Consider the following 22,389-nt stretch of genomic DNA (forward strand, 5'->3'; position numbering starts at 1 on the left):
TTCCAAAGGCGGCCTTTTATTAACTTTCAGCAGCCAATAGAATTCATGACGTCACGCCTCAATGAGACTGCGCACCCGGTGATCACCCTCACTGTCGAACCCGCACAGTATATTCTATATTGGCCATTTATGCCGAAATTTCCGCTTATCATTACTGATTAATTTGTACTTTATATTCTATATGCAACTTGTATTGTGCGGATTAGATATAGGTGCTTTCTTAAATAGTATTCAATTGCTGAACATTCCACCAATGATGGTCTACTTGTGTAAATCCTGGGGTAATGGCGCATTCGAAAGATGTGATCTACACCTCTTCATTAGCCACTAAATAGTCCGACGATGATCGGTCTTTTTAAACTACCCAAAGGCCAATTCATATTAATTTACTTATGCCATTTACATACTCCTTTGCGAATCTTATTACCGTCCGCTACTCGTCATCTCTTATATCAGTCCCGTTTCACGCAGATTTTCCTGAATGATGATATCGTTCACTGCTGCCATCACAAACTTAATCTGATTTGTATCGGTTGCACAAGTAAAGTGAGTGTAGACCTGTTTGGTATCCGATTTATTCAAACTTACAAACTTATTGAGGATAAAGTCGCACCCCTGTGCGTAGTCATACTCTTGCTCTAATTTCTTGTTAGTGGTCTCAATCAAATTGCTTTATTATACTCACTATCATAGTCCGGAAAGTACCGCTTTAAAGAGGAAGTTTTGATTTTTTCCCGGAAAATGTCAATCTTGTTAAGAAACAAAATCATTGACGTCTTGACAAACCATCTTGAGTTGCAAACAGACTCAAACAACGTCAGGGCTTCGTCCATCCGGTTCACTGCCTCGTCCTCAAACAGCATCTGATCATACTCAGAAATTGCAACCAAAAACAGAATCGTCGTCACATTCTCAAAACAATGAATCCACTTTTTACGTTCTGACCGCTGACCTCCGACATCGTACATCAGATATGTCAACTCTCCAATCCGGAACTTTGTCTCAGTAATTCCGGTCGACTTGACACGAGCACGGAGCACGTCCTGGTCGGTCGGGACGTACGATGGATCGGCCAGACGGTCAATTGAATCAAAATAGTACCTAGCAGAGTCATTCAGTTGAAACTCCCTTGATCGCCTAAACACTTCTTGCACCCCGGCATCGTGCCACAGAGCGTTAATTGCTACGCCTGCCCCAGATGGAATCCCATCCTCAATTTGATTCGGAATCATATATACCAGTCTTGCCAATGGTGTGAGTGTGACTGGGTCTGCAAATGGGATCTCAAGACTTTCCATTGCTACAATGATGACCTTCATGCTTTGAACCACATTTGAAAAAATGATTTCACGATACCCAACACGCTCGTCACGGGTATAGCCGCCTTCGTGAATGAGCTTCATCTGCTTGATAATTGTAGACTTTCCCGATTCTCCAGCACCGAGAAGAAGCATTTTAATCTGGTTGCGCTGCTCATTGTGCTGCTGCTTTAACTCGTTTTCAATTTTGTCATTCTGTGCCTTCTCTAGGTCCTCTACCGTACTCAATCCACAGCCCATCGTTGTTTGTTGCAAAAGATTGCAATTATCAGAGCAACTGATGTATAGTGAATATGATCAAGGGCAATTAATTGGTCAATTAGACTAGTGGCAACAAATGGGAGAGAATTCTCACTGATTTTGAGGCAGGCGCACGATTAGCTTGCAGCCGCATGTCAAGTCAATGCTCGAACAGCGAATTTATTGTAGAACAATAAGTTTACAGACTGTGGGATTGAATTATTCTATCTAACTTACAAAACGTTTACAAAGCGTTCACTAGTAAATTTAGAGCACAATTAACAATGACAATGCCTCGTTCTGTGTAATGAGCAAAAATATGAATTGACATGTTCAACTGATTGCGGGGGTTATTAAAACTTTCTCAGCCCGGGCCATGTCTTCACAACGTAATACCCTAAACCACTATAATCAATCTGACAATACCTAATACCTATAACGAACTACATGCCAGAGTTACTGTTTAGTTTGAGTAAGATGAACTGTATTAAACAATGCCTTATATTCTGATACTTATGTTTTAAGGCGATGATTTGACCGGCAATCCCACTGATATCGAGATGGAGTTCGGATCTATAAGTTGAATTAAACCTTCACCCTAAATTTTCTGTTCATTGATTATTTGAGAGTCCGTACACCTAACAGTCGATGCTGTTCAAAAATCACAAATTAAGGACAGGGACATTTAACTGTCAAATCTTGATGGCGAGAACATTTGGTTACCAACTTTCAAAGTAAATGTTCGTTAAGATGATTACAATGCAGAGGTCAGAAGAAGAAAATGGTCAGGCTCCTACGCGCTAATTTTCTTTGAGATATTTTCAACCAAGTTTAAATGAATAGATGTGCAAAATATTAATAACAAAAGCCAACCGAATTGCACATGCCCGTGCAAAATTTAATCGCAAACAAAGCGGCCGTGAGATTACTTTCTTAGACATGTGGAAAGCTATAGGTTCTTGAGAATGTCGTTGACGACATCAGACACTGATAGTGATCACTCACAGCCTTATCCGGGAACATGTATTGAAAGTCTGTGTCTGATATGCTAAGCAAACCAATCATATTATCATCTGACGCGTCGCCGGACATATCGTACACATCCACTGTGTCGATACACGTTGATTGGATCAATTGTGGATTATAAGACATTGCTTGATATTGACAAACCGTATCTTGTTCACTGAAAGGCATGCTTGGCAGTAAGAGTGCCGGTGGTGATGCAACTATGCTGGAATGCTTTTGAGTATAAACAAGTTGTTTATTGTCTAAGCCTTGTGCACCTGATTCAATGCTGCCCGATAGACACGGCGAAACATTACGCTTACTCCGAAATTTCGACACACGTTCGCGTTCCCTCCTGCGATAGTTATCGATTCGTCCTTTGTCGTATTCCGACAAGGCATATTTTGGACTAGCATTGACTCGCCGTATCAATTCTCGGACCCCAATCTTTGGTCTCTGTGCGTTATGCATTGTGTATTGTGTAGCTTGTATGAAGTAAGAAAACAAGTAATGAAGGGAAATGCCCAGCAATAAGCTGTTAGACAAGTCCTTAGAGGACATGTGAAGGCCTATATAGTTTATGATGGACGGATGGTTTAAAGTGGCGGTGCCATACAAGGCCCTCATTATTCATTACCTGTGACTTCATATAAAGTACAATGCTAAAATAGCAATCGAGTACACTGATACATGTAGAGCGCATTGTGCATACAGCAAGCGTTAGCATAAGACATCGCGGCTAGCAAGTTTAGTAGTAGTGCTAAGTGATGAATAAGGGACATTAGTGACACGGCAGTACAAGTAATTAAAAGTTAAATTACTAAAAGCAAAGGCAAAGCACAAAGTACGGCATCGTCCGCGCTGTAATCTGCGTACCGCCGTTTCTATCAATTTAGAAGTACAGACCAGACTTGGCATGCTTTAGTGGCTTGGCACGTAGGCACAGCAGCGGACGTTAGAACGCATACAGTCAAGAAGTTGACCCTGAAATCTAGTTTCGGTTGAATGGCTTAGCAGATAAGTTTGACGAGAATTAAAGTCACAACCAGTCTTCGCTAATCAACAGGAATCTCTTCCGAGATTTGAGAATGGACCAAGCGTTTGCTACCCGTCGGGATGTTTCCGTGTAAGGTTTCCTTTGCCCTGTTGGCATTTCAGCCTCAATAACATATTATTTTTATATGAAACTTTGTTTAATCAGTTTCTCATTGGCCACTACGATGGTAGATGGGATTTCCCTTACTTTTCAAATGCATTCGAATTTTCTCAATTCCATTAATCCAACTAGAACTAGCTGGTACAAGCGATGCAATCAATTAAATTACAATCACCGAACCTACTTAAACACTTCCTGAACCGGAATAACTGGAATATAGCGAGCCTTGGGAATCCGGGGAATTTTGTAGTTTTTATGGATTTTTAAGTTAAGCTTGGATTGAACCTACAATAAGCTGAGTTTCCGCTTCGAATGTGTGTATACACTCCCATCTCCGAAGAACTCCCAAGAACTTCCTGTAAAATTTCATTAACTTGGATGGGAGTAAAGCCCACATATAAAAAATATGTAGTCAATTGCAAACCGCCTTTCAATTTGAGTCGATGAGTTTCAAATCTTGCCTATACAGTCTATATCGACATCTCGCTTACTACATCGGTTGTGTGTGTAGTTTACCCGTCCTTAAGGGTCTGGATCGCCTATCTACTTACGATCCGTCGTATGTAAACCCGGACCAAATACGAGCATATAAGGTTTCAAACAGTAAAGCATGTCTCCGTCGTATCAGCTGCACGCAACATCCCCACTTTATACTTCACCCACACTGAATAAACAATAAATTGCTCTCTACCGTCGTACTGAATAATAATGATAAATATTTGAGTCACCGAAATGCAATTGCACGTTACCCTAATCGAGATTTTTCATAGAAATGAACGGCACCAAAAACGACTGAGCCGAAACCGGAGATTAGATCTTCATAATCTATCAAATTTCGAACAATTTGGTATAAATCAAGCACCATATCCGATTCACCGTTAATGTCCGCTGCTCTATAGTGAAAGTCAAATACATATGCACTAATATACAGCGTCTGTAATATGTGCCCATAACTGTCAAAATGATGCTCATCTAAAAATACAATTGCGTGTACTAAAACGCCGATGTATATTATGGCTGTGGAGGCTGTGGAGGCTGTGCCAAATGCGAACTCTGCGTACGCGCTACTTACCCACCACTTGTCATATTAGCTCTATATCTAAAAATAGGACTGCATGTACATACGTTGATGTATTTTTTGGTCTTGACAGCTATGGAGGCTGTGTTTTGTGCACACACTGCGTACGCTCTGTTTTTCTGTAAGAACTTTAATCGTGAACTGGCAGAGGCACTGTACGTTTGTTATCTCCAAAATAAATAAAACCCGTACGTTCGCTTTGTCCTTCGTTATACATTCATACGCTCACATACACATTGTACATATGTTGAACATCACCATGTCAAGACAATGTCTAAAAACAAACGCTTCCGACCGCAGCCCGCGGGCGTTGATAAGACAATGGCGGCAGGACCCAAATATGGTTTTGACGGAATCAGAAATTATAACTGTACTAGCTTTCAGAGTAAGCGAGCGTGACCGTATCAGAAAGCATCGAAGCCGTTCACGAGCGAAACAGATGAAGACCGGATTGGACAACGCATCCCGACTTATTTCATCGGTAGAAGTCGATCAAACTTCACCACCGACACCTGAGAACACTCCATTGCTGTGCGACGAGTGTAAAGCTGAAAGTTGTGGCTCTTTGACACCTATGGATACTCCGTTGCAGCTCAATGTGTCTGACGTTCAAGACTGGTCTGAATACTTTTTATTCAATTCTAATGATCAAAGTCATGATGGAGCTCTGATACCCTCGCCGGTAGCATCGTCACAAGTTTGGAGTATGTCATCTATTGCAAGTACTACAGCTTCTGAAGCGTCGAATCAACAGATCCAGTTGTTGCCGCTCTTCACAGAAGATTTCTCTAGTACATCGCTTGGGCAGTTTGCTTTCCCTCAAACTAGCGGCTTGCCAGACGATGACAATTGGTTCGAAACCCCATTTTTACCGCGACAGAAATTTGCCGATGACATGTTCCAAACCGAGACCAGTATTTCGGATGATGCTCATGGTGATTCCAACTTAGTCTGATGTGACTGATGTGGCGGCTCGAACATGACTGTGGGATTCTAAGATAATCTCGTTTCGATTGGCCTCGTGCTTTTTATGACGCCAATGATGGTTGATTTTGGTTTTGTTTTGATCGTTATCTGATGGAGTGTTTTGTACTTGTAGTGTTTCCATTATGTAATCAATAGCATTGTCTGATGATATTCATATCGAACAATTCTGCTTTACCTCGCATCCTACCTTTTAGACATAATAACAAATACAGAATGACTTACTTGCCACAGTTTCGAGCACTTGTACATCTTGCTCGATAAATAATGGTACTTCACATTAAACTTCGCGAAAACTCGCAATTTGTGAAACTTTCACTAGGTACCTTTGGATCCAGAATCCAGTTTAGACCTATATCATTGTGCGCACAGACTTAAAGGTTACTATTTTAAGCTATTTCGAAAGTGTCCTGCTGCAGGCGAGTAATGCAGTTTGCGCCATTCGTACAAACCAACCAAAATATGCGATTTGGTTATACGCGTACGTGTACATCATTGCCACTATAAAAAGACCCTATATTCTCTTGTAACCACTGTGCTATTTGCAGTGCGGCTAAACCAATGTGGTTGACTTGACGTTCTTAATCTTGAATCCACAGCAGCGACAAAGCATCCACCGTATTTAAAAGCTAACGCTGCGCCGTGGCTTTCAATGCACATTAACAATATCAGATATAGATTTTTGAACTGAATATAAAGCATACTGTTTCACTACTAGAAGAGCAGTCTATATATTTTTGGCTTTGTAATCGATCACGCTGTTATTACCTGGATGAGAAATATTCGGCGAAACAGATTTACAGTTTTAGTGAGACTTGACCTCCGTCCGCTGTTCAAAAGGTTCTGGGACTCAGCATGCCATCAAACTTGTATGAAAAACTGCAATAAAAACTTTATTTGTGGCAAGTTTGATGCATGTGTAAGTTTGCTTAAGATTTGAAAACTGTTTGGGGCAGGCAAAACCCCAGTTTATTATCAACGTTCACCAGCATCCCGGCGAAATCACACTACTCAAAAATATACTATAATGCACTAACATCATCATAAGTCTGTCAATACACTATACAGCGGTCAAAGTTTCAAATAGGGAGATTTGACACATAGTTGGATCTTGTCGGGTTTTCGCGAAATCCAGTCTGTCCTCAAACTAGACGCAGATATACTGAATCCTGAATGTTTGCAAATAACAGGAAATATATTGCTGTTGAAATTTTAAGAGTCACTTTATCAGAAACTTCAACAATCCTATTGTTCAGGTTTGTCAATGACTTGGCCAGGAGTTGCTTCGGATTGAACTGATAAACTTTGCGAATCTGCAAACATGCACCATAATCTGCAGGAATAAAAAATACACCTTTAAGATCCGTACTATCGTGCCTTGAGCTTTAGTCAATAACAAGCAGAATGAACATCTGCGCCAGTTAGAGATAACCGGTTCTCTCAGAAATAGCTTTGCAGACATTGTAACTGTCGTGAATAGTCACAACTGCGCATATGCTTGTTACTGGATTAATGATGCTGCGAGATTTTGCACATGACTTTTACAAGGCTTTGACGCAATTTTGCGTCGCGATTTCCGCGTGCTTTCCTGTTGATGCTATTCTTTGCGTTTGCGATTTGTGGTGTCAGTTTCGCTAAATTATGAAGCCACGGTTTTAGCAAAGCTTGAAGTCACTCGCAAAATTGCGCCTTTTAGAGTACTAAAGACACTACCTGCTGGTAACTGCTGGAACAAGAAATGTCCGTGGAGCGAACTGATTAAATGCTGTGGTTTTGCCAATCAAGTATATAAAGACAGAAGGTGATGAAAACGATTGAACAAGGCCTGCACTCTAATAATAAACGAAGACACAAAGCAAGTTGAATGAAATGGTTATAGTATAGGGACTGGCTACTAAAGCAATGGTAAACTGACACCGCCATTTATTCCATTTATTCCATTTATTCCATTTATTCCATTTATTCCATTTATTCCATTTGTATCTCTTCCTGTAACAAGTCGTTCAGAGCACTGCCCAGCTGAGATCGTTCAAATCAATCCTCAAACCGGAATAAACTGCCTCTTCGGTAAAATGGCGTAAATAAACAAAAGCTGCTGTTAGTTTGATAGAACAATTACTAATACTGAACAAATCTTGAAATGAAGTTACTACAATTGCCGGACAAACTGCTCGTGTCTTCTACTTGCGCTTGATGTCCTACCTAGAACAGCCAATAAACAATCTAAAAAATAAATCTGTTTTCTAAGACTCAGTCTAATACAATTTTTTTTAATTTGTTCCAGCAGAAGCCCATGATCTTCTGGTGTTTGAAAATTGCAAATTTCGCTGATGTGTACATATGTGCGTACAGAATTGTACATTGCTACTAGTGTACGCAGACAGAAAGTCCCTTTGTGGCAGTGCTTTACAGATTTACACCTTAATAACCCCAATCCTATTTCATCTGATTGAGCGAACAAGTGACACAGTAGCTAGTAGCCCATAAGGCCGAATTCTAAACAACGTTATCGGCCATCTGTCTGGTAAATAATCGCACTATTTGTTCAACATAGGTAGGGTAGCAGTTGTCGAGTAAGCATTTATCTTGATTCAAGTGTAAACTTTCTATGCGACGCTGTAAATCCGGGTTAGGGGTTCTGATAACGAGATCACAAATCAAGGTTTGCATAAACAACACCTTCAAGACATAACTGCGTAGTTCTCATTGATAGTATTGCAGACAACTATGTCAGTTTTACATTTTTAAATTGATGCAAAGTAGATGGCGGGTTATTTTGATATTTTGTGATTCTTCAGCTTAATTGCGAAGCATGTTCACACATTTACAAAATTGACTACCAATACGAAACATCTATAGCATAGCCACCAATAGCCACCAATGCTCATTGACTCATGACCAGCAGAGCACTTTAAGGCTTTTGTGCGCTTAATGAGAAGGCTGACATCATGTGGTTGTTGAACTGTTATTGTGAAACACCGGCGAAGATCACACTTCAACTCAAGATGCTGTGTCATAAAATAATATTAGTACTCGCACAGCACATAAGCAAGCAACTACGCATTTCATTATTTAAGTCTGAAATTGAAATGTTCCCGCCTGGTTTGCAATAACACCCGTTATGTCAATGAAAACGGGATGCAGGCAATTTACTTTCAAATGTGCAGAAGTATATGCAGACTTTAAAACATTCCGACAGGTTGATGCTAATGGAACAACAAGCCAACATACGAAAAGTTGAAAATTATTTGTTAGTTATTGCAAAGGCTTTTGCGTTAATAAAAATTTATTCTCCTCAGCGCATCCAGTCAGTCAGATGACACCTGCTAACGCTTGCTTTCAATTGCTTTTTGTTTTTAATCTGATTTGTGGTCCTACTAGAATTTGAAACTTAAATAATCTAGTGGTTGTGAATATCTTAATCTCTTTCGGTTGTCGCATAAATGTGGAAACATTTTTATAACAATAGGTATTATGGCATACTATGGATGAATGAAAGTGATATGCACGGGTAAGTATGTTTAGTTGCTATACTTCTGTGTTCAGTAACAACAAAGTAAAAATGTATAAAGGTTCAATCTGACCATATATGCATGACTGCACAAGCCAGATGCCTATTTTGGACTATCGCATTCAAATAGACTTGAACGTATCAAGTGCAGAAAGTCAACGAGGTTTTAGCGGCATTTTGTCACTTATATGCGTACAATAGATGTACCAGCGGTTAGCACATAGCGTTTTGCTCTAGATTTCCACACCGGCAAGTACTCTCTTCAGGTTCCTTAATTTCAGCCCGAAACTGTGCCCGAAACTGTACTGTATCTTGAGACCGTGTGCTGAGACACCGAGTCTTATCGGAAACTAGTGAAATGCCAAGCAATCGTTAGCAAATTTTCGGCTTGCTTTCGTGCGAGTCTTTCTATAGCTCTTTAAAACAATTAATTTGTTATTTAGGCAATCCTTCAATATCTTATTCAGATTTTTGACCGACGATGTTGTGCTTCTCGATTAATTCGGTGCCGCAGACATCTAGACTCGCCGGTAACGTGCGGAGTACATTTGGCATATTCTCATGCTTGACAGAAAGTGTCGGCGCTGGAGATGGTATTACCAAACCTGACATGATCTTAGAACCGGCGCTTGACATTGTTATGTGATCCAGAAACCAAAAAAAAAACCCTGGCTATTTAGCTCTCTCCGCAGTTTTGCTTCTCGGAAAGAGAATCTAGATTTTTTTGGCAGGCTCTTAAATTACACAGTCATGCATAAGTCACAATGCCATTTTTCTGGATTCATTCCATGACATACAAGATTTTAGCTATATAGCAATTTAAGAGACCGTCTAAAGACAATGGCTCTTGTTCTAATAAAATTGAGAGCTGATCTTACTTATTCTCCGTAGTTTAAACCAAACAGTATTTATAGCTAGTACATAATTAATGTCAAGCTGATCTGCCTGCTGGTTCACATACTGCGGACTAGGTGAGGCTATTGTCATTTTCCCTTACCCTACATAAGCTTGCAAATACCAATACAACTAAAGACGGAGATTTAATCAATTCTCTCAAAATGCTGGTACCCAAGTATGGTCAAACTTTAATCTGATGACAGTCGCCAGCATACCAGTGGAATAGAGCTATTCAAAAAGAGAGGCAACTGTGGTACTTGCTCTTACAAAGGATCACGCTCTGTTTGTTTATTTTCAATCTCTGGTTCAATGCAAAAACAGCGGTGCCATACTACGGATGGATTTTTCCCAAGATCTGCCCATACTTGACTTTAAGTATGAGGGAGGTCACATGCAAGACAAGCAAACAAGACTTTTTATACTCTGATTAATCAAAGTGAACGAGCTTGTGTTACCTTTACAAGTCCTCGCACAGAGTTGCATAAAACCGTTTGTTAATTTGCTTATCTAAGTCAGAGCGTCTCTAGCGACATATGTGTGCCGTTAGCATTTAAGGTTTCGGTAGACTTTTAAACTTCAAACGATGGAACTAAGATTCCGGGGTAAACCCTTAATTAACTGTCTTGAGAATGAAGCTAATATAATAATTCAACTGAAGACGTCAAAACAAGAAGAAAAAAGCAAACACAAAACATTATAAGGATATTGGTTATGCCAAAAAAAAGAAAAGCAAGAACTTTTGTACCAACTAACTCAAATACCAAAAATTGGGAAGAGGTATAGGTTAGGGCACTAACACAACCCGGCTTAACTTGCTTGCACACAGGCGGGACCAGCTCTAAAGTGGCGCGCTGGGACTCTGGCGTACCGGACTTACTTCGTAATGATACAACAGGTCGCCGAGCTCGTCTTTGCGTTCGCAGCAGGATGAGACCCGAATCCTGTCGGGAAGAAGTTTATTATAGACAAACGGCTTTCACTGTTTCCTCGTCATATTATTTCTAAAGAATTGAAGAATTCCTAAAGCATCTCAGGCAGTCGTTTCTTCGCGCTCACGCAATGCAGAAGGTAAGACCAGTAATAGCAATTGACAACTTTGTCGCATACTGATTTTTAATTACACTATAATCCATCTTCGCTTGCGTACAGCAGTGACTACTGTTAATCGCTAATTTTCTCAGTTACTTGGCTTACTAGTGTCAGCCGTTCTACTCTGACTCCGTCTGCAGAATGTCGCTCATAAACAGCAAGCGAGCTACGAGACTTGCTTAAGGTATTCCTGTGCGTCGATGTTTGGATATGTTCTTAATACGTTTTTGACTGGTAGCAGGGTTTGCAACGAACACTCGTCTGGGACTTGCTCGTAATCAACGACTGTTGTTTGGGGTACAGATCAACGCGTTACAGTTTGGGATACGTTGTCATTACATGATCAGAATTTGTAGAAGAACAGATTATGACTTGTTTGGAGACAACATCGGCAAACTTAGGGCTTTCGCAGAGTCTGTATCAATTTTAAAGTACTCCCATCAAAATACTACAATTTATACCCCGTCTCATAGCACACAAATCACATCGCGATCGCGCTTATAATTACTCCTATGCTGCCTTTGCCTGTCATTTTTCTTTTTTCTTGTCATTCCGCGCACTTCCGCATAATGTATTCAGCCGCAACATCCCACTATTCCTTTATCTTTATCTACTATAGTATGTGATGAATGCTAGATACCACAGATAACCATTTGTTGATACACATAACAACAGTTTATAACACACGTGTCAAATGTTTTGGCTATTCGATGCTGTGTCAGTCAACTTGCTGACAAATTTAAGTTACATTCTAGTCATTTATCAAGCAACTAACAGCATCGCCTCCTTGATTACAATGCGATTACTCGCCAGTTGATTGGGGTTTTTTCTTACTGGTGAACGGCCGAAAATGCATCGGGCATGCAGGAATCCAAGAGTGTACAAGAACGCTTGAGTTACATGGCACACACGCTCTTTATTGACTTTTGGCTACGAATTGGTGAGGTCTATTCGGATCAATGATGTACAGTCTATCAAGAGATAGCAATGCGAGCTTTCAACATATTACGGGCGTTGTTGCTTTCGAATCGACGACAGGAAAGAGATCTTTTCAATAATTTAGTAAAAAGATTAATTTGTTTTAAACTGAACTGTGGTGATGGTTCTTAGCAGACTACTTATGATTTATCAACTTTTTAGGGACTGCTATTGAAATCACGCTTTGCTTTATTTCTACTATTCAAACTGCGGTAAGGTTTCTGGCATTAACACGCGTAAAACACTCTAAATCAACGAAATTTATGGAATGCTTTGTCTGTTCTATTGTTATCAACTTGACTATCTGACGTAATTTGGGCTACTACTACTGATACAGCACAATATAATATTTTCTGACTATAGCGCCCTGTATCGTATAAGAGGCGGAATATGTTTGTAAATTTCGTTATCCATATTGAAATAGAGTTTCTAATCCTAGGCTAATTTTACAGCAACGGGTCATTACTGAGTGCGTACATAGAATGACGTGGCGTAACGTGGCGTAGAATATAATCGTGGCGTAAAATATTTAGAGATACGCAGATACAGTTTGAATCGTCAAACGCTGAAGAAGCTTTCTGAGCGAACCGTACAATGAGCTCAGAGTAGTCGTATCTTGAGCGAAGCGGACCGAGCACCACTTGGTTTTTTCCAACGAGAGAACGTTTTTGCTAAGCTTGCCACCTGATGGCAGGATTTAATTACTCCATAATGCTGAGCTCGCATAACATGCTGATCTGCAGTTCGAACATACCCTTACGTCATTTCGTTGCAGTAAAGTTGAACTTTAATGGCTAAGCCAAACTGTCGCAGCCACTATTGTTTGCCATTCATGCGCAACTAACAAGAAATGCTTACTACGGCGAACTATTAAAGAATATTTTTTTAGCTGTGAAATATTACTATGCGTTAAATAGACTGTGTAAGACAGTTTCAACTGAGAAGAACTTGCTTCGACAACTGTTTTCGCAATGATTTTAAACTTTGCGAAATTGACATCTGCGAAAGTCGACTTATTTCAAGCAACTCTTGAAAATTTGACTTTATTTTTCAACCCGGTGTATGGTCACTGCAGATACTGCTTCTTAGTAATGATGGAAAAATGCGGGAGCGATTCCCAAATCTGGCCGCCATTTTCTTCTTGCTGGCCGTATCAGACAGTTAAGTTCAGAACGATATTTCGTTTGTGTCTTATCGCCTGCTGGTCAGACTAAACTATCTTGGCCAGTAAACATAACGTCGATCCACACTATGTGCCAAAATCATTATGCCAAAGCTTACTTTACATAGGCTTTGAAAACTGTTTAGACACAATTGACCGGCTCAATTCTTCTTTATTAAGGTGTGCTCTCCATATAAGCCTTGAGCCATAATACAATGAGATGGAATTAGACCATTAGTGCAGTCAACCCTAGTAATTTCTTGTTCACTTTTTTACTTATCTTCAATTCACTGTAAATCATCCGGCTTTTTTTTATTTTAAAGATTATTCCAATCAGTTTAATCCTGTTTATCACTTTACTTGGTTGAGCATGCATTTGGTCTGCACGTATTTATTGCATGGCGCACGGTAGAACTCATGTGGTTAAGCATCTACAAACCTTATTTTGCTCTATTGGATCAATTGCAAGTCTGTCTGCACTTAATGAGGGGTACCTGGTATACCATGCGTCTACTGCAGTACCTCAGCATGAAGTCTGAGCTGTCTGCATATCATCCTAGTTTTGTAGAGGCGGTATTCAGAACGATGTTCAGCGCCTGCACATGACCTAAAATAGTTAAGCCGTAAATGCCTATAAAAAAATCAAATCTTGTTTTTCTGTTATCCCTTAAGCGCCAATGGCTCCAATGATTTGTGATAAATGGTGTTTAATGGTAATTTATGTCAATTGAATTTTTTTTGGGATGAATCACAAAACCTTATGTATGTTCCTATATGTATGATATGTTCTTCTCTTCCACTAGAGCCAAATTTCACATGTAATTCTACTTATTTGTATATATAGAGTTTGGATAATAAAAACAACGAGTTTTCTGAAATGTTGCTGAGGCTTTCGACGCCTTTTTAGTGGTAAGACAGCTGGGATCAAAGTCAAGGCGCTACTCCAAACCTTAAAAGTAGCCTAATTGTGTTGAGTTCAATTTTTGTATTTCAGGCTCCAATCACTCAGAATCCAACCGGCACAGATTATGTTTCGCAGTTCTGGTGGACTATTTAGTGAAATTGCTTGCCCGCTGACATCGCAATGCCGGCTACCTCATTGTTTATTCAAACATGCCTCTCTGGCTCGGCAAGTGTCAACTATCGCGCCGGCACAAACATCGACAGAACAAAATACACAAAGATTGTCGCCAGATTCTACGCTAAAGCGCTCAGTTGAACGCGCGGTTACACCACCGCTTAAAAAACAGAAACCCGATGAAAAAGTTGACGATATTTTCAAGCCGTCGGTTACACCTTCGCAACCAACATCAGCTATAACGGACTCGCCAATTCTGGTGATGCCACTTACGAGTCGCGCCCCAGCACCTCTACCTCAACGAAGAGTCTACGTCCAGGCTTTGGCAACAACTCTTCGACGCGTTTCGCTATCCAAGACACCGAATCGGGATGCTTCACTTAAGGAGCACGAGATTGCTGGCCGGACAACCACAGCAACATATACCAACACAATAAAGCAATACATCGCAAGTTTGTCAAAACAAAAGGCGTCAATCACGGCAGCTTCTGCACAGAATGAAATTACAGATGAAAGAATATTAGATCATCTATCTAGTCTAGTACATGACACAGCGACGCTTGAGGCAAATCAGTACATGGTCCGTTTACCAACAGAAGAAGAAGTTGCCGAAGCAAAGCGGGCATCTGAGAGTGGATATGAGACTTGCAGAAGATGCACTCGTCACTTCAAAATTGGCGGGGAAGGCTTGGCCGACTGCATTTATCACTGGGGAAAGCTTTATGTTGCAGGCACGAAAACCAAAAAAATCAAAAAATATACTTGTTGTGGGGAAGCACCAGGAACAAGTGCAGGTTGTACGACATACCATGAACATGTCTGGAGTACGTCACATCCACCGCTGCAGGCTGCTTTAATTCCGTTTAAATCGACTACCGGGATAGGAACGCAATTTCCTATTGCAGTTTCGCTTGATTGTGAAATGGCATACACAACGCTCGGAACAGAGCTCATCCGGCTTACGATACTTGACTTCCCATCGCACAAGCGGTTATATGACACATTAGTCATTCCTGGAGGCAGAGTCATTGATCTCAACTCACAGTTTTCCGGAATAACGTCAATAGATGACCCAGAGACCCCATCGCTTAACACAGTGAGAGATATTGTGCTTCAGAAGTATATTGGGGCGGATACTGTCATTGTCGGACATGGCTTAGAAAACGATGTTACGGCTATGCGCATCTTTCACAAAAGATACGTCGACAGCGCAATTTTGTACAGATTCGCGTCACCGTTCAAACCCGCGTTGAAGACTTTAGTCGAAAAGCATCTCGACCGGATTATTCAGGCTCCGAATGTTACGGTCACTGGTAATGAGAACTCGGCTACAATCGGCCATGACAGTCTTGAAGATGCTCTTGGTGCCGCAGACCTGGTTATTAAATACATCACGAGACGACTAAATCAAATGAAGAACAAAATGCCTTAAGCTGAGAAGACGACATCTAGCACTGTATATATTCGCATATTAAACTTAATATGGCTTAAGACTTGCAAATAAAATGTAGCACCTAGAACAACAGTGCTGTTAACCCATCACATACGAAGTGGAAGACTATGTAGTTGCATTACGCCCTTCCAAGGGTTATGTAGTTAAAGATATTTTGAAGACCACTTTCTAACGGAGGGGCCCTCACTTATTATACTATTGCACTCTAGTTGCTCTTACCCTGGCCTACCTTGACCTCATGTTTGGCGTACGTCGTCAAAGTTACCCGAACGCTGGCTGGTTTTCACACTGCTATAGTACCCAGAATAATTGCGACCGAAACCCTAAAACATCATTATTTTTAAGTTTTCAGAGCTGACCGGGTTTCAACCATAAGTGTAATGTAGTTTTGGTAGTGCGGCTTCAAAATGCATGTCACGTGAACAATATGATATTTCCGGCCAAATATTTTGAATCTGGCCTTCTTTTATAAAGGTCAATTGGGCTCAAGCGTATTAGCTTGTTAGACGGTTATATGATAGTGAATACGCGAGTGAATAGCTGACATTGATATTAAGGATTTTGTGGAAAATATTGATGCACTGACGGTAGATCTTACCACCTTGTCGCTAGTTACCCGTCAACTTGGACACATCTTGATTCAGGCATATCAGAATGACTTCTTCTGTCACGTCTAATACTCCGACAATTAAAGACAAACCGTCTGCAGTCCGGTATTTTCTTGACCGACCGCGCGGGAAGTCATCGATTCATCTCTCACGCTCAGTCTCGGCGGCCAATCTCTCAACTGCGTCTTCAGCCGGGTCGACGCTTTCGGCAGGCAAACCGCCAGTTCGACACCCTAATGCAATGGAGGTGGTATTAGCTCTGACTTTGGAGGAGCAGAAAGAAATGGCAAAGAAAATTGCTTTTAGTCATGGTTTGAATCGTGCATCATCGATGCGGGGACCATACGCCCCAGCTGTCGAACTTAACGCTGCATCTCTTGGGCATGTTCGCCGGCTACTACGTCAACTTTTGCAAGAATTACACCTTCCAGATCCCGCTGCTGCAGATCAATGGGAACGCGCGCTGATGCCGATATTACTGCAAGCGACTGACGATCTCGATCCTGATATTCGAACTGGAGATGAAATTGATATTCGAAGCTTTGTCAAAATAAAACGCATTCCAGGTGCAACTCCAGATGACACAGTATATTTGTCAGGTGTGGTATTTACGAAGAACTTGGCACTTAAAGCCATGCCACGGGAAATATCAGACGCAAAGGTAATGCTGCTTTCGTTCCCGCTTGAGTATTCAGATGACTTTGACTCGGGAAAACATACTAGTGTCATGGCGTCATTTTCTTCCCTGACCAGAACGGCGATAAGTGACAGCGAAAGCGTGAACGGATCAGTAGTAGACAACGCGGCGGAATCAAAGGTTAAGCAGTTTTCAAGCGAGCTCGGAGCCCAGCACTACATGTCTTTGGAACCAGTAATTCAGCACGGCAGGAACAATCTTCAAAAACTAGTCGATGCCATTGTGGCCAGAAAACCACGGGCACTGCTTACCGAGCGAGGAGTATGCGGGTACGCTCTCGACTTACTGCAGAATCAGGGCATCGCAGTTGCTTACAATGTCAGCCCGAATGTTATCCGTGCGGTTGCTCGATCTACACAGTCGGATATAATCACCACTTCGGAAATGCTGCTTCACGGTTTAAACTCCGCTGAACAGCCGCGAGTTGGATCTTGCGAGCACTTTGAAATCAAATCGTACGTACTTGACAACATGCACAAGAAAACATTCATTTTTATGTCTGGTTGCCCGATCCAGCTTGCATGCACAATTGTGCTTCGTGGTGCTGACCTAGAGACATTGAAGCAGATTAAAACTTTGACAAAATTCATGGTATATGTTGTCTACAATCTCAAACTTGAAACATGTCTTATGCGTGATGAATTTGTATTTATGCCTGCGCCTGCTGCGCCAATTAATCAGTCTGCGAGGAAAAGTAAGTTGCTGATTCAATCGGTTGCAGACCATGCAGAAGAAGAAGTGGACGAAACGGAAGGATCTAATTATTATGAGTCGCTGGTTGCGTTGCACGGCAGCAAGATTGTGTCGACGTCACCGTTTGTACAGATTCCACAACCGTACTTGCTGTGGAAAGCTAGACAGGTGGAACGGCGCTTGCAACTTTTGATCAAAGCCGCGAGCGCATTTGATAAAGAGGTTCAAGAGGAAGAAAAGTACGCAAATGACGAAAAACACGAATATGTCGACGTTACAGGTACTCGTGGTAGTAGTAACGTTATGTGCAGTACTAATGACTTACAGATACAAAAGAAGGAGAAAGTGCGCTGTCGCCAGTGAGGTTGCCAGAAGAATCTGTACAAGAAAGTAAAGCCACTGTTAGCATCGCTGAGATGTCGGGCCAGAAGGCCTACGAAATAATTGAATCGAAGATACTGATGCATTTACCTGGTGGTGACAAACAGACTATTCGACAAGTAAGGCGCGCTATTTTAGAACTCGAACATGATAAACTGGAATATGTGTCAACAATTCAAAAGAGACAATGGGAAGCTTATCTTGCGCAAACTACAAGCTATCTTTTCAATCCCTCTGCATATCAACACATAACAATCCTTTACTCGCTCATCTGTGAGGTCACTACTGCGCCTTGTACCGGTCCCGAACTTGTGTCAATCGAATACTATCGGGATGGAGATTGCACCCTTGGACAGTTCGTTGAAGGAATATGTGCTAATGCTGATCAATGGTGCTCAGACGGATGCTCTTATTCATTGGCGCGGCATTATCGCTCTTACGTACACGGTAATGGATGTGTAAACGTGCGTGTGAGCAAGCTCCCATGCCGGATTCCAGGAATGGATAACACGATTTTGATGTGGTCGCACTGTAATATTTGCGATACAACTTTACCGGCTCTTCCAATGTCAGAAAACACGTGGAAGTACTCGTTTGGAAAATATCTTGAGCTTTCTTTTTGGTCGTCTCCGTTGTCACTTCGAGCAGAAGTGTGTCCGCATGATATCCACAAGGACCACGTTCGGGTATTTGGTCTACATGGTTTATGTGTGCAATTCGAGTACACAAAGATCGAGCTGCTGGATATTGCGTTTCCTCGGTTAAAGTTGCTGTGGAAGCCGGAGATTGATGTGCATCTCCGGGCTGCCGAGTACACGGCAATTGAAGAAAAGATCACTAAGTTTTTTGATTCTGTCGGAACTAGACTTGATTCAGTAAGGGTAGAAGAATTCTCGTCCTTAGATCGGACCGAAGATTGCAAGGTACGAGTCAACGCTATGAAAGAGCGGGCGGCCCGAGAGGTAGTTGATTTAAAGGAAATGCTTGAGACAATTTACACAGAGACGTCATACCGCGATTACTTGACGTTAAATGCGGTCATAAGGTCGCTACAAGAGTGTGTGGTGCAGTGGGATATGGAGTTTGCGGATTTTGATCGTAGTTTCTATCCGTCGGAAAAAGATATTGCGCGGTTAACGGCAATGCAGTTAAAGAAGATGTTTCTCGAGCGAGACACGTCAGCTGTGACTTTAATTCCAGACGATCAAGTTGAATATACCCCGACTTCAACGGATCTGAGTTCGGCGGTCGAGCTCATGCCAGTACTGGGCGACAGAGACGGTACGTCGACCGCGGACAGTACGCCACTCAACAGCGCAAACTCTAGCACGGTTCCGTCCGAATATGGGGTTCAGTCGCCTGATTACCTATCGTCCGTATTTCTGTCGCCGGGCTTGCCAGCGCTGTCGGCCAGAGGTGAGATGCCGTCAGCGAAGAGGTTGTCCGCAACGTCGAGCCAGAGGAAGGGCGATGTGATATTAGTATCAGACACTGAAAACAAAGTGTCACCTACCAGTTTGGTCGAACCGTTAACAGCGATGGACGCCAAGAAAGAAGATGCATCCGAGAAGATTGCTCCAGAAAAATTAACTACGGAGTCCTTGAGCACGAATGACGATGACATGAGTGACACATCGACACTGGATAGTGTAACAATTTCTGAGGCAGATAGTGTGATATCTTCTGGGCCGAAGTCTGTGACGGTCACAAACATGTCTTCGCGACCTAGTATTCGAAAGTATCCTCCAGAGCGAATTATAGTGCCTCCAGCGCCTACTTTTAGACACAGGTTCACTCAAGGTACGACACAAGAACTTGCGCGGCAGCTGCAACTCAGCCGGAGTGGAGCTAACGCAACCGGTTTGACACAGTCGGAGGCAGGCACGGAGACAACGGCGAATGCTACCACACCCGGTGCGAACAAAGTCGTGTCGCTTGCTAGGCATTTTGATCAGTTGTCGCGCGAATTCGAGAAGGAACGTGCCCGTGAACGCAAGAAATTGACGCAGGGACGGTTGCGGTCAATCGGTACCGCAAAGCCAATTGTGGAAGTCTATCGCACGATCGAAGACGCTGTAGTGGAGGAGGACGACGGAGAATCGGGTCTGGACTATGGCATGTCCGATGACGACTTAATGTCTGATTCCGGCACCATTGGCCGCCAATCACGAACCAGACGCAACAGAGGATCACTTGATGAGAACATTCGGACCCGGAAAGTAGCACTGACATCAAACCCTGAGTCTACAGCTGTGGTCCCGGCGGGAGGAAGTTTGTCTGAAAGCTCTATCCGACAGGGACATGCGACACATCGGAGTCTGGACGCTTTTGAGAGCGAGACGTCATCTGTTTTGTCACCGCCGGAAACGAAGGCAACTGAGGCGACGAGTTATTTCACAATAGGCAGGGCGGTATCGGACGCTATGAAATCCGCTATCAACTACGAAGGCAATTTCGTGCCGTTAAATGAGTCGAGTGCGACTTTGGTCGAAATCCAGCCTAAAGATTCGGCAACTGACTCGAGGCATGCGAATCACGGTAAGGGCGGCGCAAATGAAGCTGAGCAGAACACCGCAGAGCAATCTCAAATGCCGTCTACTCCAGCAGCTTTTTCGAGCGAGCACACTTTTCATTCTGAATTGACGCCTGGTCCGGAGAAAGTTTCGTTGATGACAATGTTGTCGAATTTTTGGGCTGATCGGTCTGCGAGCGGGTGGAAACCGTTGGCGTATCCTCTGCAGCCGTCTGAGCATATTTTCATGGACTCGGACGTAATTGTTCGTGAGGACGAGCCCTCATCTCTGATTGCGTTTTGTTTGTCATCTGCAGACTATCGCGAGAAACTGCATCAGATTAGAATGGCAGAAGACGACGTGAGTTCGTCTGGAGACGATGTCAAGGCGGTGGTATCTCCGGAACAGCCAAATGCCCAGTTTTACGCACGGTACAAGGATGATGCCGACTTTGACACATCAAAAAGTGCGAAAAGGTCGAGCACACAGCAGCCCCGTTCGCGAGAAGATCTGCATCGCTGGCTGGAAAAAGCGACTGGTACTCATCTGAAATACCAATTCCAAGAAGGCCACGCGAAACTTTCGTGTAAAATTTTCTATGCCGAATTATTTGACGCGTTCAGGACCCTATGCGGGTGTGAAGAAACGTATATCCAGTCGTTATCGAGATGCGTTAAGTGGGACTCGACAGGCGGAAAGTCCGGGTCTGCGTTTTTGAAGACATTGGACGACAGACTTGTGGTTAAGCAGTTGTCACCGTCCGAACTTGATGCGTTTATCAAGTTTGCGCCGTCGTATCTCCGTCACATGGGCGCAGTTTTTTTCCAAAGTTTACCGTCTGTGATTGCAAAGATCTTGGGGTTCTACCAAGTTCAGGTGAGAAATGCTGTAACTAACAAGACGATGAAGATGGACATCATTGTAATGGAGAACTTGCTGTATGACCGCAAGTTGACGCGGATTTTTGACTTGAAGGGGTCGATGCGGAACAGACACGTCGAGCAGACTGGACGTGCGAACGAAGTGTTGTTGGACGAGAACATGGTTGAATGTGAGCTGATTGTTCTGTTCAAGTGGGAAACTGACAAAATAGATATTTTTGAGTCTCCGTTATATGTACGCGAACATGCAAAGAATCATCTACGCACGTCGTTATTTAACGATACGCTGTTTTTGGGCCAGATGAATGTGATGGATTACTCGCTCGTGATCGCAATTGATTCCGAGCGCCAGCAGCTTGTGGTCGGCATTATTGGTGCGTTGATTGTATTTTAGAACAGGAAGTGCGCTGACAAAATAGATTGCTTGCGAACGTTTACGTGGGACAAGAAGCTGGAGAGCTGGGTTAAAGAACGCGGACTCGTCGGCGGAGGCGGAAAAGTGCCGACTGTGGTCACGCCGAAGCAGTATAAGAACCGATTTAGAGAAGCCATGGAGAGGTATATTCTCATGGTGCCAGAGTACGTATTATACAAGGTGTAATGAGATTGACGTGCTAACTGTGAGTAGCTTTTGGTATCAACAGTAAGGGATTATGGAAGGAAGGA

General features: G+C 42.4%; 5 protein-coding genes across 5 annotated transcripts; 3 read left to right on the forward strand and 2 right to left on the reverse strand.

Annotated features, from left to right (window-relative positions):
• Positions 1–447: 447 nt before the first annotated feature.
• Positions 448–1,683, reverse strand: V1512DRAFT_289655 (guanine nucleotide binding protein, alpha subunit; the record flags this gene model as incomplete). The annotated part of the gene is made up of 3 exons (XM_066918187.1): positions 686–1,683; positions 589–638; positions 448–558 (listed from the first exon to the last, which is right to left on the reverse strand). Exons 1-3 carry the CDS (start codon positions 1,557–1,559, stop codon positions 448–450), a joined length of 1,035 nt encoding a protein of 344 aa, XP_066772865.1. The 5' UTR covers positions 1,560–1,683.
• A 723-nt stretch (positions 1,684–2,406) lies between these two features.
• Positions 2,407–3,672, reverse strand: V1512DRAFT_258833 (uncharacterized protein). Its single transcript, XM_066915508.1, has one exon. The coding sequence runs from the start codon at positions 3,189–3,191 to the stop codon at positions 2,493–2,495; it is 699 nt and encodes a 232-aa protein (XP_066772866.1). The 5' UTR covers positions 3,192–3,672; the 3' UTR covers positions 2,407–2,492.
• Positions 3,673–4,806: 1,134 nt separating this feature from the next.
• On the forward strand, positions 4,807–5,898 carry V1512DRAFT_258837 (uncharacterized protein). Its single transcript, XM_066915509.1, has one exon. It carries the CDS (start codon positions 5,043–5,045, stop codon positions 5,751–5,753), a length of 711 nt encoding a protein of 236 aa, XP_066772867.1. The 5' UTR covers positions 4,807–5,042; the 3' UTR covers positions 5,754–5,898.
• An 8,429-nt stretch (positions 5,899–14,327) lies between these two features.
• Positions 14,328–16,056, forward strand: V1512DRAFT_258850 (uncharacterized protein). The gene has a single exon (XM_066915510.1). It carries the CDS (start codon positions 14,448–14,450, stop codon positions 15,927–15,929), a length of 1,482 nt encoding a protein of 493 aa, XP_066772868.1. The 5' UTR covers positions 14,328–14,447; the 3' UTR covers positions 15,930–16,056.
• Positions 16,057–16,841: 785 nt separating this feature from the next.
• V1512DRAFT_203844 (uncharacterized protein) lies at positions 16,842–22,324 on the forward strand (the record flags this gene model as incomplete). The annotated part of the gene is made up of 7 exons (XM_066913308.1): positions 16,842–17,280; positions 17,404–18,187; positions 18,355–20,448; positions 20,665–21,223; positions 21,335–21,893; positions 21,936–22,097; positions 22,143–22,324. 7 exons carry the CDS (start codon positions 16,842–16,844, stop codon positions 22,322–22,324), a joined length of 4,779 nt encoding a protein of 1,592 aa, XP_066772869.1.
• Between the last annotated feature and the right edge of the window lie 65 nt (positions 22,325–22,389).

Source organism: Lipomyces arxii, assembly GCF_038497795.1.
Source record: "Lipomyces arxii strain Phaff 12-163 unplaced genomic scaffold V1512scaffold_3, whole genome shotgun sequence".
Classification (NCBI taxonomy): Eukaryota; Fungi; Ascomycota; class Lipomycetes; order Lipomycetales; family Lipomycetaceae; genus Lipomyces; species Lipomyces arxii.

Excerpts from the sequence above, each read along its gene's own strand:
- V1512DRAFT_258850 (XM_066915510.1), top strand. The coding sequence starts at position 14,448 with ATGTTTCGCAGTTCTGGTGGACTATTTAGTGAAATTGCTTGCCCGCTG.
- V1512DRAFT_258837 (XM_066915509.1), top strand. The coding sequence starts at position 5,043 with ATGTTGAACATCACCATGTCAAGACAATGTCTAAAAACAAACGCTTCC.
- V1512DRAFT_258833 (XM_066915508.1), bottom strand. The coding sequence starts at position 3,191 with ATGAGGGCCTTGTATGGCACCGCCACTTTAAACCATCCGTCCATCATA.